The sequence below is a fragment of the Manduca sexta genome, chromosome 28 (genome assembly GCF_014839805.1).
Source record: "Manduca sexta isolate Smith_Timp_Sample1 chromosome 28, JHU_Msex_v1.0, whole genome shotgun sequence".
NCBI classification, from domain to species: Eukaryota; Metazoa; Arthropoda; class Insecta; order Lepidoptera; family Sphingidae; genus Manduca; species Manduca sexta.
Window position 1 is genome coordinate 17,553,554 of NC_051142.1, and position 17,690 is coordinate 17,571,243.

The 17,690-nt window shown below is 38.3% G+C and overlaps 1 protein-coding gene across 1 annotated transcript in view; it reads right to left on the reverse strand.

Annotated features, from left to right (window-relative positions):
• Positions 1-17,690, reverse strand: part of LOC115449533 (neurofibromin) — a 61,396-nt gene that overhangs the window by 22,063 nt on the left and 21,643 nt on the right. Inside the window, exons 25-49 of the mRNA XM_037444378.1 lie at positions 17,472-17,626; positions 16,925-17,082; positions 15,881-16,024; positions 15,250-15,428; positions 14,392-14,522; positions 13,617-13,712; positions 12,248-12,422; positions 11,460-11,643; positions 11,150-11,202; positions 10,673-10,873; positions 10,328-10,450; positions 9,731-9,869; positions 9,191-9,355; positions 7,559-7,660; positions 6,652-6,789; positions 5,684-5,864; positions 5,047-5,153; positions 4,699-4,775; positions 4,147-4,340; positions 3,634-3,737; positions 1,981-2,067; positions 1,643-1,814; positions 915-1,053; positions 374-610; positions 57-136 (exon numbers count right to left, since the gene is read on the reverse strand). Coding sequence (XP_037300275.1) covers positions 57-136; positions 374-610; positions 915-1,053; positions 1,643-1,814; positions 1,981-2,067; positions 3,634-3,737; positions 4,147-4,340; positions 4,699-4,775; positions 5,047-5,153; positions 5,684-5,864; positions 6,652-6,789; positions 7,559-7,660; positions 9,191-9,355; positions 9,731-9,869; positions 10,328-10,450; positions 10,673-10,873; positions 11,150-11,202; positions 11,460-11,643; positions 12,248-12,422; positions 13,617-13,712; positions 14,392-14,522; positions 15,250-15,428; positions 15,881-16,024; positions 16,925-17,082; positions 17,472-17,626 — 3,521 coding nt within the window. The remainder of the gene's footprint in view (positions 1-56; positions 137-373; positions 611-914; positions 1,054-1,642; positions 1,815-1,980; positions 2,068-3,633; positions 3,738-4,146; positions 4,341-4,698; positions 4,776-5,046; positions 5,154-5,683; positions 5,865-6,651; positions 6,790-7,558; positions 7,661-9,190; positions 9,356-9,730; positions 9,870-10,327; positions 10,451-10,672; positions 10,874-11,149; positions 11,203-11,459; positions 11,644-12,247; positions 12,423-13,616; positions 13,713-14,391; positions 14,523-15,249; positions 15,429-15,880; positions 16,025-16,924; positions 17,083-17,471; positions 17,627-17,690) is intronic.

Consider the following 17,690-nt stretch of genomic DNA (forward strand, 5'->3'; position numbering starts at 1 on the left):
TGGGTAAAGAAATACTAACTTTACATAATTATAGGTTAGTAATGTATTTAACTTACTAATGCATCCAAATACGATAAGAGCGCGCGGTTGCAATGCCGGGTTGAAACAGAACGCGAAGCTTTTTGCTAGCGATGTCCTAGAAATATAATGAGTTTTTATTTGACAAATAATTTAAACTGGATCCTAAACATTCAGTTTTAAGTACTGTTATCCAGTCTATTGGAGTTTTTATGTTTTGTTTTTTTTTTACCAAAATTTTGTAACAGTCCGTATAGAAATAGTTATCGACATAATTTAAAGTAGTCAGTCAATATCGATACTGCATTGACCACTTGGCCTTGACTTCTCTAATATAAAGTCGCATTTTCCTCACCAAGTCTGCAGCCAATCGCAATCCGGAATATCACGCATACAAGCCTCCATGATTTCCAGTAACGCGTCTGTTATAGTCTCTAAGGACTGCAGCGGGAGCCGCTCCCGGTCGGACTGTGAGGGCGCGGGCGCGGGGGTGGGCGCAGGGGTTGGGGCGGGCGCGGGCGCGGGGGCCGAGCACCCCGCGCTGCCCGACGAGCCCGACTCTGTACACGCTGCGTATGAGTGGTCCGAGTACCTGAGAACGAATATCGGGAGCATTCGTTTGAATATTATGGATACATGTACCTATGCGTACATCTACAGGTATGAGGATATAAAAACGTCAAAAGCACAACAGTTATAGATTAAGTAATAAAGGCAATTTATCGTCTCTTTAGGTTGTAATAAATAAATGGTTAAATTTTATACAAACTTTCAAAAACACCCTGTATAGTGTTTTAAAAACCCATGTTTTTATTCTACTCGCGACATAGATTCGAATAATGATGGAATTATGGATTATTGAAATAATCGATAGTCATTTAAATTACATCACTTACCAATCGTTAGTGTGTCTGTTGTAAGGACTCCTGAAGGCAGTAACTGCTGCAGACTTGACTTTCGAAATGCCGAACATCTGATAGAACTTCGGTAGGGCAAATTCATCCAATGATAGCATTAGGACTCGCTGGGTTTCCTCTGCGAAGGAAAATTTAAATTTGAATAAATACATTCAAGGCTGATCTTCAAATAAGGTACTATTTGCGAATTAAATATGAACTATGAAGAAGTACAAGACACTTGTACTACATTAGCGTAGACCGCCAATGGCACGTATATTATGAACACGTATACTATAAACTTTGGGGTGTCTTACGCACACTTATCTAAAAAAAATAACTATGAAGGACTTCGTTCAATTACAAATGAAATATTTATGACATAGAGTCCGACAGTCGATAGCCTAGTTGGGTGTGGAACGGACTGCCAATCCGCACTAAGCCAGCGTGGTGGACTAAGGCCTAATCCCTCTCAGTAGTAGAGGAGACCCGTGCCCAGCAGTGGGCAAGTATATAATACACGGCTGATGGTGATGTGCTGAGAGTTCGAATCCGGCAGATTTTCTTTTTAACAATCTATTCATAATAATTTTGCAAACTTTTTTCTGATTTTCCCACTTTTTATAGTAATTGATTGCTGCTCATTTTGTAAGACTGAAAACCAGGCCTCCCCACCCTTTCTATTTACCACTAAATCTTGTAAGTTTCCCCCTACCGTCTCTACTCACCGCTGAAGCTGGGCGTGGTGCAGGTGCACAGCGAATGTATGATGTTGATGACGAGCCCGTGCGTGGCGGCGCGCATGGACACCGTGCCCGAGCACACCAGGAACGTCACCGTGTGGAACAGGTACGGCAGGTGGCGAGCCACGTCCAGGCAGTTGTTGAACGACAGCATTAACTGGGGGGGAAGTAGGGTATTTATTTTCTTATGCAATTTGCAGCTTTGTAAGAAAATACTTGTAGTCGCTCAAAGGTGATTAACTGTTGAAATCGACCAATAAGAAAATTTTATGAGTTACCCACCTAAATATTACCCACATAACATATTTTTAAAACATACTCACCAAATATCTAGCGAGTATAGCAATATCGTCCCACATCATGTGCTGCTCCAGCATCGCAGTGGGCGAGTGACACGTCTTGTCCACCACCTGTGATGGTCACCACGTGGTACAAATCATTATAGCTGTTTATGTTAAATAGATAGGACAATTTCTAGTACATTTCTGGATTATTATTATGTCTATTTATATCTACAATGATTAAAAAATGCAAGCGTTAAATTCATTGTTGTTATATCGACTTCGAAGTTTTCAAACATTTCCTATATTTATACGTGTCATAAGTAAGCATCTAATATCTACTGTTTAAGACTTAAAAACTTAATTCGATGATCGATTATTTCCGTTTTCCTTGTTTTAGAATATTTGGATAGACTTTTTATTACTGATTCTGTTACTTTTCAGTATTATTTGGTTAATAGAAACATTCGATTAGGCGCACCGAAAAAAAATATTAGTTAAATGAAATCAAAAGCGGTTACGTAAATAACTTTATATGTAACAATTTACGAAATAAAAAGTATACTATTTATATAAATAATTATATTCCTGTAATAAATAATTATTAACAAATCCTTTTTTAATTTGGGGTCGTAGTCATCTCGCCCGCCAAATCAAAAGTTTATAAAATTATTGTAATAATAAGTTTTCAAAAAATCTTCTTAAAAAGAAATAATAAACAAAGGAAGGAATTTGGAATTTTGGATAATCGGCCAATATGTTTTTAATGAAAAAGAATGACGAAATTAATGTAAAAAAAGAGACTCAAACAAAAAAAATACAAATAAAAAAAAAATAACATAATGTCAGTTAATTGGTTGATGATTTTGGTTTTGACAAATTTTTTTTTTAATGTGTATTTACACAAAACATACAGTTATAATATTGTTACGTTATAAACATAAATAGATAATGTTAAAAAAATCTACATAATGTTATAAGCATTACATTTTTTTATAGATCATTATTGCTTTGGATGCGGGAATCATTATCTTTTTGTTATTTATGTCGAAATTTTATTTGACCACGCATAATAGCGATCATTGTAAAATAGGTGTGGCGAAAGCTAGTGGTAAATTCTAATAACCGTAGGCTAAAAAAAACAAAATAAAAAAAGAAAAAAATGCGTGAACTCACAGTGGCCGGGGTGACGGGACCCAGGATATTGTTAGGCAGTTTGGATAGGGCCTGTGCAGACAAGAGAGTTTCATTTACTCGTTGACCTCATAAATGCTCGAGTTTTAGAACTCAATGTTATTGTCAGTTTAGCTTGTCAATCAAAATGACAAATTTGTAATTTAACAAGTAATTATCGTTGGCACAAATGGGACAAGGTATGTTTCTGTTATGCCTTACAGGCTAGAATAGTGTTTGTGGTGCGTTAAAATGAAACATTATATAGGTATCATGGAAGGATTATCCAAACTTTTTTCATATTATAAAGCAGTGTCTAATGTATAGAGAAAGTTTCCTTTTTATCCCGCTGTATGTTTGACATTTAGAATCACGCTACTGCAGTGTGAATTGATTAATTTTCGATACCGCCTCATTTGTTGAAGCCATCATTAGCAATATAGTCGAGGTGCTTGGGTGCTTGATGGTTTAAGGTGGAATTTCATAGACACAAAACATTTTTTTTGCCAGTTTCATACATACCCGACACATCCTGCCAATGACCTTTTTCGATACTAGTTGAACGTTGGCCGACGCTAATGCGACCGCTGTGTCTGCCATGATCTCTATCATAGGCGAACCCAGACCTAGAAGTAAAATTAATTTAACTATATTCGAAGTTTGAGGTAAATTCAAGGACAATGTATGGATAATTCATGACGCGAAACGAAGATTGTATAATTATTAAAAACAAGTAACAATAAAATTACATGATCAAGTTAAATTTAAATAAAAAAAAGGATCTTATCAATTCGAGTTCTTTTGACGAGAAGAAATCTTATTTTCGAAATATGACTCCGCCGCTACACCAGTAATTTTGCTAATGTCAAAACATGTATAATGTGTAACTATATTTCATTTTCTAATCTATTGATACTAAGTTGCCAAAGGACTTTTTAATTTGTATCCACATTATTTTTGACAAGCCAAATTGACATTGTACCATTCTTTCATTGTTCTATCATGCTTCTAAAATTTCAGCCCCTAAGGTCTTACCCGAGTTAACGCTCCTCTGTATAAAACTATCGAGGACCATGTCGATAAGTTCAGGCACTTGGCCGATCGAGCCCCAGATCTTGGCTTGCACCGACGGATACATCTCCGTCTCCTCAATCGTGAGGGTTATCAGCTTCTCCAGGATTTGCGCCACTTGTTTCTGACGACGGGACTCGTCGGAGGGCTTGCAGAACCTGGAGAGATTGGGAATAGTTTTTATCGATTTCTATGCATAACCTCGGCTCGATTAAAAAATAATTAACAAAATCTTGTATTATGAAGGCAGCCACCAATCGGCACCGATTAAACTGCGATATCTAAATTTCAGTGACTCGATGGAAAAGTATAATTATGTGAAAATCGAGAAATCATAATATCAGTTCCTTTTCACTTTCAAAATATTACTTAGTAACAATATTACTGAGAAGCGACTTACTGATTTTTGTAAATTTCATTAATAAAGAAATGTAAGATGCTGTAGTAATATTTTTTTGGATTTTTATATCTTAGGAAGCTTCTCAAGCCGAAGTGATACCGTCAATTGATACATACCTAACTAAGTTGGCCAACCACGGTGTCATGTACTCCAAACACAAATGCTTCAGCTCGATCGTAGACCCTCTAAAGCCCTGCAAATGTTCAATATATGTTACGGATGTGTATTCATCAGTATGGTATTATGTGTCTTGAATTTGTATTTTGATTTACAATCGATCACAAATGACAGAATTTTTTAACTTAAAAAACTGCAACTCGTTTGTGACTTAAAAGTCCTGTGATCCAACTTTTATTTTCCTGATTCGACCAAAAATGACTTACTAACAAACATCCACTTAACTTATTAGAATATACGTGACCGACGGCTATGGGTCACTACGTTTAAACTCTTACGATATATACCTGTATGCACTCTTCAAGGAATTCCAGCGTTAAATGCGGTTCATTATGCGCCAACTTCTCACTCACAGACTTGATAAATATCGTGTTATTTGACGGAATACACAAACCTGTAACAATAACATAGCATAACCTGTTCACAACTTGCAAGTAAACGTTAACCGGCACAGCAAAATGACTCCTCAGCTCCTGGTAGTAATTGGAAAGGCGTCCAGATAGAGAATCGACTTAGAAAGGTTACCCGTCGCCAATCGACAAAATTTGACCTGCCTGTTTGATTGATTTGTCAAAACCGGATAAACGCAGGCTTATTCTACAACGCAAAACACACACTTGAGCCACTATAGCGGACAGTTAAAAACATCATACCACTATCAGTGTTAATGCACTAGTTTACTGGTGGGACGATCTGTATATTCGTTCGGGTAGCAACCGCCGTACACCACGACTAAAACCTGCCGTAATGTGTCTGCCACATGTGTCGCGTTTCGGATTCAATCTGTTTACAGGCAGTTTTAAACAGGCCGGCATAATTGTGTTCACTGGCGAGGGTAATCATCTTCCGTCTGTCGATAGTCAATCTGGACTTCAGGAGTAGTCGAGAAATTTCGCCACGATCGTAAAAAAAAATTATCAGTACCCGACGTCTCCAGCAGCTGTCCCTCGATCTTGAGGTGGAAGGTGGCGGTGAGAGCGCAGAGCTGGTTGTATGCGGCGGTGCGCAGGTTCGGGTCGCAGGACCCCAGGTTCAAGAGCGCCATGTTCAACAGGGTTCCGGGAACGTCTTTGGGACGGATCTTTTGGTGGACTGTCACTGTGTCCTGAGAACAATTTATATTGCCTTTCAGAATACGATCGCAATTTAGAAAGATTTATATTCGAGATCGATCAAGATCGTTTGTTTCAAGTGAAATTGATTTCGCTAACCGTCGTTTTCAATAAACGATCCCAATCGCTTCTTTCCATCCACGGCGATAACATACCAATCAAAACAAAGTTCTTTTTTTACATACTTACAAATGACGTATTTTGATTGGTTTTTTATCGGGATGGGATTGAAATTTAATGCCAAGTTTACACGCTTGGCAAGTCTTCACAAGTGTCTAAAGTCACAAGCGTGTGAACGGGGTATTTAGCTTGGTTTGCGTGGGCTTGTGACCGATCCGTTCTAGTGTCGGTTTCGGAACACAGATCAAAAAAAGCTTGCGGCAAACGTGTGATGTATTTACACGTTTGTGCGTGTTTAGTGTCATCAAACCCGATACAACTTCAATGTGCACGTCTGCACAAGGGCCTTATTCTCTATCCTGCACGTTATTTTAACGGTGCGTAACAAGCACGTAACACAACGCATCATATTTAGGACTATAGAAATTTGGCTTACAGAATACCATTCCACGCACATTTCTCGAAGATAACATGACACGGCCGCGTTACGCGTTTACACTACCATACAGAATAAGGGCCCAGTTTGTCTGTTCGGAATACACTAACACACTCGCAAACTTGTAAATCCAAGCGTTTGTAAAGGCTTGTTGCTTGTGGACGTTTACCTCAGCACGAGTGTAAACGCAGCATAAGATTGCCGTTAAGGATGAGTACACTTACGGGCTGGCTGAGCTCCCATCGGTTCCTGATGTGTATGATGGACTGCACGATGTTGTCGCAGTCGTTGTGGATGAAGCTCAGCGGCGTCGGCTCGTTTATTATCGACAATGAGAACTGGTTGTCGTCCACCAGGCACACCTTAAGAAGAAAACTGTATTCAAAAATCGTGAAAGTGTGTGTTTTTAGACGACTGAATGAATAAAAAGACGAAGTGGACGCTCTCCATGCCATGTCTCTTCAATTTGTACTTAAAATTTTAATGCAGGTGTTGATACTGCTCTGCGCTTTTCGATTATATATTAGATATTATATAAGTTGCAGTTAGTAACCAATGTTCAGTATTATTTTTATTTATTTATTTATAAGGCACAGAAACAATGTACAAAGATACTTAAACATCTAATATACAGTAGGTATACATAATAACATTTTAAAATTTGTACACCGATAAATCCCGCGCACAACATTCAAATAGTATCGCTAAATTTTAATTAAAATGATAAAGATAATGATTTCTTATGTTTACGCGAATGTTAGACATTGAAATTAAAACCCCAGACTTTGCAGCCTTCATGGTCCCCCCCGTGACCATGAAGGCTGCAAAGTCTTCGAAACGTCGGGAGAAAAAATAAAATACTAGCACCGCGATAGAATCCGAAAATTAGTTTAATTTCAATGATAAAGATACATACAAGATATAAATTTTAAAGTAGTTTTAAATTTTTTATATTTGTTTTAAAGTAGTAAATACTCTGGTGAAATATATCTAACTCATTGCAGTGATCATTGTAACAATTACACATACGACGTAACGGACTATTATGTACTACATTGATCGTAGCTGATCGTATTTGTCGCAATGTCTTTCAAATATACGTGCGCTATTACCAACGTTTTAGATATTTACCTCATCGATCTCTGATGCGTAGTAAACATCGTTCAGTAGCACCGGATGGCCCAACACCTTGGTCTTCTCAACTGCTGTTATCTGTAGGGCCGTTGGACCGACCTGAGGAAAGACCACGTGATTAATATAACATACAAGCTGAGGGAAATGCTGGAGGTAGGTCGCTTTCGTCAAGTCCATCAGGAAATCTTTAGGGGAGGCCTATGTTGAGTAGTGGACTTTATGTGTCTGATGATGATGAGGGAAATGAGTCGGAGAAAGAAGGCGACTGCTTGGCGGCAAACGCAAAAGCCATCGAACGGCAAACTTCATCTGATTTACATATTTTTTCTATTATAGACTGGAAAGAACAAATCCAATTTTTGATGTTAAGTGATCTCTTTTGCCCTTAATCACATTTCTAAACGAATAATAGTTGCGCTACTAGCTTTCAAAGAAATGAGTAGAGGTTAGGAAAAGCGTGCGGTATTTTTTCCTCACAATCTATACTATTATATAAAGCTGAAGAGTTTGTTTGTTTGTTTGTTTGTTTGTTTGTTTGAACGCGCTAATCTCAGGAACTACCGGTCCAAACTGAAAAATTCTTTTTGCGTTGGATAGCCCTTTGTTCGTGGAGTGCTATAGGCTATATATCATCACGCTATACCCAATAGGAGCGGGGCAGTAATGGCTAATCTCAGGAACTACCGGTCCAAACTGAAAAATTCTTTTAGCGTTGGATAGCCCTTTATTCGTGGAGTGCTATAGGCTATATATCATCACGCTATACCCAATAGGAGCGGGGCAGTAATGGCTAATCTCAGGAACTACCGGTCCAAACTGAAAAATTCTTTTTGCGTTGGATAGCCCTTTGTTCGTGGAGAGCTATAGGCTATATATCATCACGCTATATTCAATAGGAGCGGAGCAGTAATGGCTAATCTCAGAAACTACCGATTCGAACTGAAAAATATTTTTGTGTTGAATAGTCCTTTGTTTGTGGAGTGCTCAAAGTTATATATCATCACGCTATGACCAATAGGAGCGGAGCAGTAATGGCTAATCTCAGGAACTACCGGTTTCAATTGAAAAATTCGTTTTGTGTTGGATAGCCCTTTATTTGTGTACCGCTATAAGCTATATATCATCACGCTATGACCAATAGGAGCGGAGCAGTAATGGCTAATCTCAGGAACTACCGGTTTGAACTGAAAAAATCTTTTTGTGTTGGATAGCCCTTTGTTCCTGGAGTGCTATAGGCTATATATCATCATGCTATAACCAATAGGAGCGGAGCAGTAATGAAACATGTTGCAAAAACGGGGAAAATTATGAGTTTTGAGAGCTTCCGTTGCCTGCGCTGCGTAAACGGTTAAAGTTATGCAACAATGATGTATGACGGGATTGTTTCACTTAAAAGTTCTAAATAATATAACAAAAGTCCCCCGCTGCATCTGTCTGCCTTAACGTGTTAAACTCCAAAAACTACCGAACGTATTAAGATGAAATTTGGTATGGAGACAGTTTGAGACCCTGGGAAGAACATAGGCTCCCGGGAAACTACTATTTTTATAACGGAAATCTTTAGCCTGAAAAACTTTATAACGCGGGCGGAGCCGCGAGCAAAAGCTAGTATATAATATAAACGCTTACCTTGATAGCAACTTTGGTATCCTTATGCGAGAGTTTGAGGGCATTATTGAAGACTTTAAGATCCTCCTCGAGCGCGAGCGTGGCTCCGGGAAGCTTCTGCTGTTCCACCTCCACGTACTCGCTGAGCCGTGCGTGGTTCTCGATGAATACTAGCTTGCGGTTACCCTGTAATCATATCATAAAATTTAAAATCTAATCGAATCGATAGTGGAAATGACTATCGATTCGGTGATATCGATAAAGATTAACGCCTGTATTCATAAAAGTTATTTATCTGAAGACGGAACATTGCTGTGATAGTCTGTTTCTCAATTTCATTTATCTGACAGCTTGCTGTTTGTTCAGCTTTGTTTATCTGACAGCCAACTAGATTCAAGTTGTATCTTAATACTAGCCAATCACAACGGCCTTATGTCTACGCAATGCGAAGGCTGCCATGCCGTCAGCACTGAGAAACAGACTTGTTATTACAACAATGCTCCATTCTTAAATAAATAACGTTTTTTGAATAAGTTTATATATGGTCATTATGATACTCACCCTCAAAGGAGCCAGTATAGCCTCGTGGAACTTCGTGTACTCTCGCACCCAGCTGTTGCAGTTGTATATGTAGCACGCGTGTATGTTTATGTACGCCACTTCGGGCAGCACCGTGAACCACTTCTGCAGGAAGTCGGTCCTGCAAGAGAGACTATGTTGGTCTAGATGACTTATGACAGTCACATGGTTGAATGGAATACATTACTGTGCATTCCCATGACTCGAATATGCGAGACAATATCATCCACGAGTTCGCCGCTCAAGGTTGATATTGTCTCTCGATAGTGACTCGGTGTTACTTGAAAGGTGCTACATAACACCTTTAAACAAGTAAATTTTTTATAGTACAGTTTTATATTCCGATGCAATTGATAAAATTATATGAATAGGCAAATGAGCCACTGTTAATAATAATCCAAAATATAAATTAATACCTTGTGAACCTTAAAGCAATAAAGCTAATTGATAATTCTATTCTTAAATTGAAGATATTCAATACGTGAATCTACCTTCATATAGTGAACTTTTCTCAACGATAACAGGGCAAACTCATCGCAAGACTCTACATATAAACGCGTTCATACTACAGAAAGTTACCTGAACCTATTATCTGAGTTGGTGTGGGTAAAGTCCACGATCAGTTCGAACGGCTGCTGACAGAACGGCTTCAGCGTCAGTATCACGTGGTAGATGAGCAGGTCAGCATTCACCTCACCTATCCTGTAAGAAAACATTTTGTTTACTTACTGTTTCCACCGAGCACTAGCTGGTTTTAATTCAAACATTGATTTTAATTAAATCCAAAGTATCGATTTTAAAATTTTGCTTCTTTTTCTCGTCCTCACCCATACCACTGTAGGTTTTCTAAAGCAGAATCAACATCTTGATCGGTAAACAAGCATCGATAAATCGATACTGGATAATCGATTTTTCATAACTCACTTGTATCTCCTCGATATGAAGTAGAACACAGGATTTCCGAGCTTGCTGGTCCCTGCTTGGTAAAATATATTCAGGCTCTTGATGCTCTTAAACTCTTCCTTTTTGTGCATATTGTGTTTCACTATGAACTCTTCGAAATTTGTCGACGATATATCGATTGACGACCAGCGAGCGTAGGACGAGAACAGAAGGCCGGACGTTCTAGTAACAAAGAAATTACATAATGATACTTACTTCATAATCAATTTTGGATATGGATATGAAAGGTTACTTTTGATTTTTTTATTTATTCTAAAGTCAATTTTATCTTTACTATATTAAAAAAGTCATGAGTTCTTCTTAATTTATATCCATTTTAAGGCATTATCAAGGTTATTGTCCTGAGCAATAATGCTGTCGATTGTCCTCCCTTATTCATAATTTATGTGCGTTTCAGACTGTATTTCAAGGTACAATAAAAATTATAAATAAACTTACGACTCCACTGGTTTATGCTCCGGCGGTCCCAGATATGCCAAAAGTGTTGCCATCTGTAATAAAAAAAATAATTGAACTAGAAATTCCCTTATATAAAAATTAATTTGTGATGGATCTGATCTATTCCTGACCACAGACAACGATCACAACTCTAATTATAAATCCAATTTGGAGCGGTGGAATATCGGCAATGACACTTAGTCACTAATACAATGACAATATTATCATGAGCAATTGTGAGGCCTCAGAAAAGGTGGGACAATCACATACGTCTTTAAGCCTAGTTACGCCTATGACAGAGTCCACTAACCTTGTCAAAAGGCCGTCTCCCCACCGCCTTATGGTCTCTACTGCAAGATAGGTAGTCTCCGATCCTTTCCTGATGATTCCACAGGAGTCGATGCAGCGCCACCACGTTCGCGTCACTGATAAAGCTTAGATTGTGGGACGTTTGATCGACGCTCTCGCAGTCCGATGCTATTTGGATGAAGAACCTGGTAAAATAATTTGGGTTTAGTATCGAGTGAGCGGCGATAGCCCAGTTGGGTGTGGAACGGACTGCCACGACGAATGTCCGCACGTTCAAATCCCAAGGGCACACACCTCTGACTTTTCTAAAAAAATCATGTGTGCATTCTTTGTGAATTTATAGTTCGCTTTAATGGTGAAGGGAAACATCGTGAGGAAACCTGCACATCTGAGAAGTTCTCTATAGGAATTTCGAAGGTGTGTGAAGTCTACCAATCCGCACTAGGCCAGCGTAGTGGACTAAGGCCTAATCCCTCTCAGTAGTAGAGGATGCCCGTGCTCAGAAGTGGGACAGTATATAATACAGGGCTGATATTATTATATTATTATTATTAGTATCGTAATTTAATGTATTACATTTTGAGAGAAATATGGGTCAGCGAATGAGTGTATTAAAGCGAATAAAGTACTGAGTAAACGACTATTATAATGCATGAGTCAGCATACGACATGTAAATAGTTCAGAATCGTTATATGCAGGAGACCAAATAGATTAATCAAAGAACAAGTTAATGATAGTTCTTATGTGAGTAAATGTGTCAATTAGCGAATAAAGTATTGAGCACTTACTTCCGTCCAGTCTCAAAATGCGCCCTCAGGAAGTGGTTGAACGGCAGCATGTGCTGCTCCTTGGAGAACTCCACGTGGTTGGCGATGTTCTGCAGGATCTTGGACATGAGCATGAGCCCGCGCTTCACCTGCGCCGGCACCGGCCGGCTCACGATCCCCATCTCTTGCGGGGACACTGAAACAAACAGTTCCTGTTACTATAAGGATATTTATATTTGTTGAAGAATGTATCAATATAATAATACGCATAATGATTTCTTATGTTTACGCGAATGTTAGACATTGAAATAAAACTAAAAACTATTTAAACGGATTTTATTGCAGCCTTCATGGTCACGGGGGGGACCCCCCCGTGACCATGAAGGCTGCAAAGTCTTCGAAACGTCGGGAGAAAATAATAATATAAAAAACCGCGATAAAATCCGTTTAAATAGTTTTTAGTTTTATTTCAATAATAATACGCAGTTTGAAAGATTAAAAGTGTCCCTCAAATCTACAGGGTGATTATTTACTGTACTCAAAATCTTCAATGTGCCCGATACAATTTCTTTTAAATTAGATCTTAATTATAGTACTTCACATTACTGCTTGTCGGTAAAAATAGACCAAGCAATCTACCCAGAAGGGTCTTTACTAGCTGGTAAATGTCGTACAGTCTTGCGCACGTCACCAAGTTTAATACTTCTATATTCAACAGGTTAGCATCATCGACTAAATATCAAGCCCGTTCACAAGGTGTTGCTACTTGGTACAATATCGAAGCAACATAACTATTACATACATACGTCATCACAGGGTGGATAGGAAGCAAACATTCGTTGGCTGGCAATTACAAAGTCCTATGTTACATCATTGTAATAACATAGAAAACCTGTAATTTCCAACCAGTCGTATGTGGTGTAATCCTTGTCCAGCTGTCTTCTTTGGTCCCGGGATCGATTTCTAGTTGGGTTACTTTTTCTGCGATTTTAACGTAGTCTTTTATTAGAGTTGTATGGCCCATTATATCCTTTTATGTTCATATTTTTTATAGGATACGATCTTTAGGTGTACTCGTTTGTAGGTATTGGAACGTATTTTCCATGACTGCAGTTTAAACTACAGTTTTCCAAATCAATGCGGTTTTTATGTCACTGTTTAGGTCTCATTTGCTCCTAATGCCATTCTTTGGTTAACGACAAGCAGACGACCGTTCGATTATAAATGAATACTTGCTAAAAGTATTTTGTATACTAGTGGGCCCGGTCAGACCCAAAACTAATAAAATCTGTATAGGTCAAAAATGACCCAATAAAATCTGTATAGGTCAAAAATGACCCAATAAAATCTGTATAGGTCATAAAAGACCCAATTAAATCATGTGACTTACCGATGGCCGGGTTGATGAACCTCAGAAACAGCACGGTGCCGACGGCGCCGACGCTCGTTTGCGGGAACTGCGCAAATCTCTTACTAAGCACCTGAACAGAGTGTTCGCAAGTTTAACCATTAACAGGACGAGGCTGTCGGCCACGATTTAATAAGATCGATAATGCCTGGGATAAACATCTTGTGTTGAAAACTAAACCTTACTCCTGATAATATAAGGTTATTTTTTAATAATATAGTAAGCACACTTAGTTGATAGCGTATAGGAATATAGGCAAATAGTAGTTTTATTCCCATAGATAAATTTATATTCTACGCGTAAATAATCAGCGGCATCACACTGGAAAAGTACGATTTAGCTGACAGTTTACTTCAACGTCTATAAAAATATTACGTGATATAAAACAAATCAAATTAAATTGGGAAAGTTGATTTATCTTGAAATTTTTTTATGCATGTAAAATATCATCTTTTTTTATTATAATTATGATCATCAGCATCATAATACCTGGTTTATTCATTTTATTGAATATTTGACTATTTTTGTATAAACTATATTGACTTACAGAATTAGATCATTTTAAAATAATTCTTTAAAATGATTGAAAAGATTACCATGATAAAAAATATTTTTTTACAAAATTATTCCTTTGGTTATAATGAATAATAACCAACACAACCAATAATAATAATAACCAACACCAAAACTACAGCCAAACCCACCCTAAAAAATATCCACCACGGGTCAAATCTGACCCATGCGCACATACCTGGTGACAAACAATGGCACATACTCCGCAACTGCGGTGGAAACTTATCCGCTGAGTTCACGATCCTGTCGAACACTTCCTTGGTCAAGTCGATCAGGTTCGAACGGTTCACTTCTATATCCTGGTTCGGGTCCAATCTGGAACAAACAAAAATTTATATCTCAAAGCAATAATTCATTTCGAAATTGTGGTAATAAAACATAGAGACGGCATGGCAGCTTTTTCAGTGCGTAGCCAAAGGGCCGTTGTGATTGGCTAATATTGTTATATCTCAATATATCTCGGTTAACACTGAGAAACAGACTTGTTATCACAGCTTTACTCCGTCCTTAGATAAAAAACCTCTATGAATAAGGGGGTATGTTTTAAACGTTTTTTACCTTTTTTGTATTAGGCTCCACTAATACGTTGCTTGCCGTGCACAACAGTAGGAGAGTATATAATACAGCTGATAATATTATTATTTTATGTTGCTTGAAGTTATTATATCGCATTCAAGGTCAACGCAAAGACACATCAAGTCTGCCACGAATGCCTATATCACATTGTAACAGGAATTGCTCATAATAACAGACTCATAGATAGAAAATAAAGAACGATATCACAACTACATCCGTAACTGTTTTTTCACATCAACAAATAACAAATAGAAGGCTGATATTATTATTATAATATGTTGCTTAAAGTGATTTCGTCGCATTTAAGGTCAACGCAAAGGCACATCATGTCAGCCACGAATGCCTGAATCACTTTGTACCAGGAATTACTCATAATAACTGACTCATGTACATAGAAAATAACACAGCGATATCACAACTACATCCATATATATATAACTGTTCACATCAACAAACAACAACGCACCTTGCCGGATCTACTTCGAAGCTCAACTCCGGTTGCTCTTCCGCCTGGTCGAGAAGCGACGTGATGAGCGGCTCAAGTAGCCCCTGCAGGTAGCTGTACCCGTATATCTTGAAGCAGTACGCCATGATCTTGCTGCCAAGGGAGTTGCCACGGAAGAGGGTCTGCATGCAGTCCGATACCTAGGTAAAGATAAGATTCAACATCGATTATAGATCTTAATCCTGAAAACTTAACGCATAACGCAAACTATCTAGAATCTAGAAATGAAACAAATTTAGCCATTTTATAACTTCTTCAAAATCTACCTCCAATAAAGAATATTAATTTTAACAAAATGTAATATTGCTTCCTCCTTAACCGATTTTCGGCCATGACGGCCAATCTCAACGGAGATCAGCCACGCAGGAGATATTAAAGTGCATAAGTATGCGCAATACACAAGCACTCTCTGTTCTTTCACTCTCAGTATGGTGAGACGGGAATAGATAATGTAATATTAGAGCCAAAGAAATATTTTTTTTTATTCTCCCTTTGAATGATTATTAGCATGACAACAATAAATATAATATGTATTTTTTTACATATTTGTCACCATATAAAATATTTCCTTCTTATTCCGATGGGTACAAACCTCAACTTCTCTATAGAATATGTTCCAGAGCAGCGGCGCGAGGAGGTGCTTGGCGTCGAACAGCGTTACAAAAACACGTGCAAGTTCGTCCATCTGCATCGTGCTCACCACGTTGGCCAGGGCCATTGCTATTGGCAGCTCGCCCTGGAGAATATATAGATAGCATAAACTAAAATATAACGACAGCTTTAATGGGGGTGGAATGTAGGGCCTACTTTTCATATAAATTTTGCAGCTGTGCAAGATAATACTTGTAGTCGCTCAAAGGTTTTTAAATGTCGAAATCGATGTCAATGGCTATTATCGCATAATTAACCCATTTAGCATCGGATTGTTTGCCGGCAAACATGACAGTTACATGACATTACGCGTGTCACGGAAAAATAACCTTATTATGTAGTTAATAATAAGGTTATATTCCCGTGACACACGTAATGTCATGTAGCTGTCATGTTTGCCGGCAAACATTCCGCTGGTAAATGGGTTAACTTACGTGGTTTTTTTATACGTGCATGGTAAAGTGACCCCTCTACACCTGATGGTAAGTAGGGTGGGGTCCAATAGAATGTCGACTGACGAGAGATGATTACCCCTCGGCAGTCCATACAATTATGCCTGTTGGAAATGGATATACACAGGCTGATCCTGGAACGCGACACATATGTGGGCCACTGTGGTGGGTTTTAACACCTTGTGTATAGTGGCCGCTATCCGGACGGATATAAAATATATCCTAACACCAGCAAATGGTTTTAGTAATCACTACATAGTATAAAACAAAGTCGTTTTCTCTGTCCCTATGTGTGCTTAAATCTTTAAAACTACGCAACGGATTTTGATGCGTTTTTTTTAATAGATAAGAGTGATTCAAGAGGAAGGTTTATATGTATAATAATAACATCCATTAAATAGTCAGCATTGCACCCGTGCGAAGCCGGGGCGGGTCGCTAGTTAAATATGTAAGTGACTTTACGCCCATAACAACTCTTTCAAGCGCACGAAGCGAATTACAGCATAATACAATAATTAGAAATAAATCCCCACCTTATCCGATATCATGGTAACCAGCTGAACCAGTTGTTCGAATCGGTCCGCCAGCACGGTCTCCGCGAGGGTGTCGAACTCCGTGCCCTGCTGCAGTATCTTGGTCAGTACTTCCATGAACGCCGCGCGGGTCTGCAGGTCTCTGTGGTAGCCTAGATCTGTGGTACGTAGATAAATATGTAACGATATTTAGTATCGAATAATGGCAATTATAATGTGTGATGTAAATGAGGATATATTTAAAATCTATTTAGTTTTGGAGTGTTTCATAGCCAAAAATATTTTCCAGCGGCAGATGTAATTTACAATGGTCTTCACATTACACTTACAAAAAAATATCACACCTTTAGATTTACTGAAAGTCGATGTTGTATTCGATAGTATGTAACTTTCCAAATGTGAATTATAAAGTCAATTTAACATTTTAAGTTTTTTGCACTTGCGTCATTGTCATTCTAAAGGTGTGATGTTATTTAAGTGAAAAACTATGTAAATATTACTTGATTTTTACACAGACTGAAAATAAAAAGCATTGTTTTTTTCCTACCAATACTATGCATAAGTCCGGAGTCGATGTTGGCGGACAACAGATTGGACATGGCCTGTATAGTCGCGTTCCTCAAAGTCTCCAACCGGCCGGGACCCTCCGCCATTTCGACCTCGTTGCAGTCGTTTAGCAGGTTCATGAACAGGGTGAAGTACCTAGGAGTTGAAAAAAAAATTGAGTAACCACCGCTTTTTAAGTAGATGAATAGTTTTTAAATTT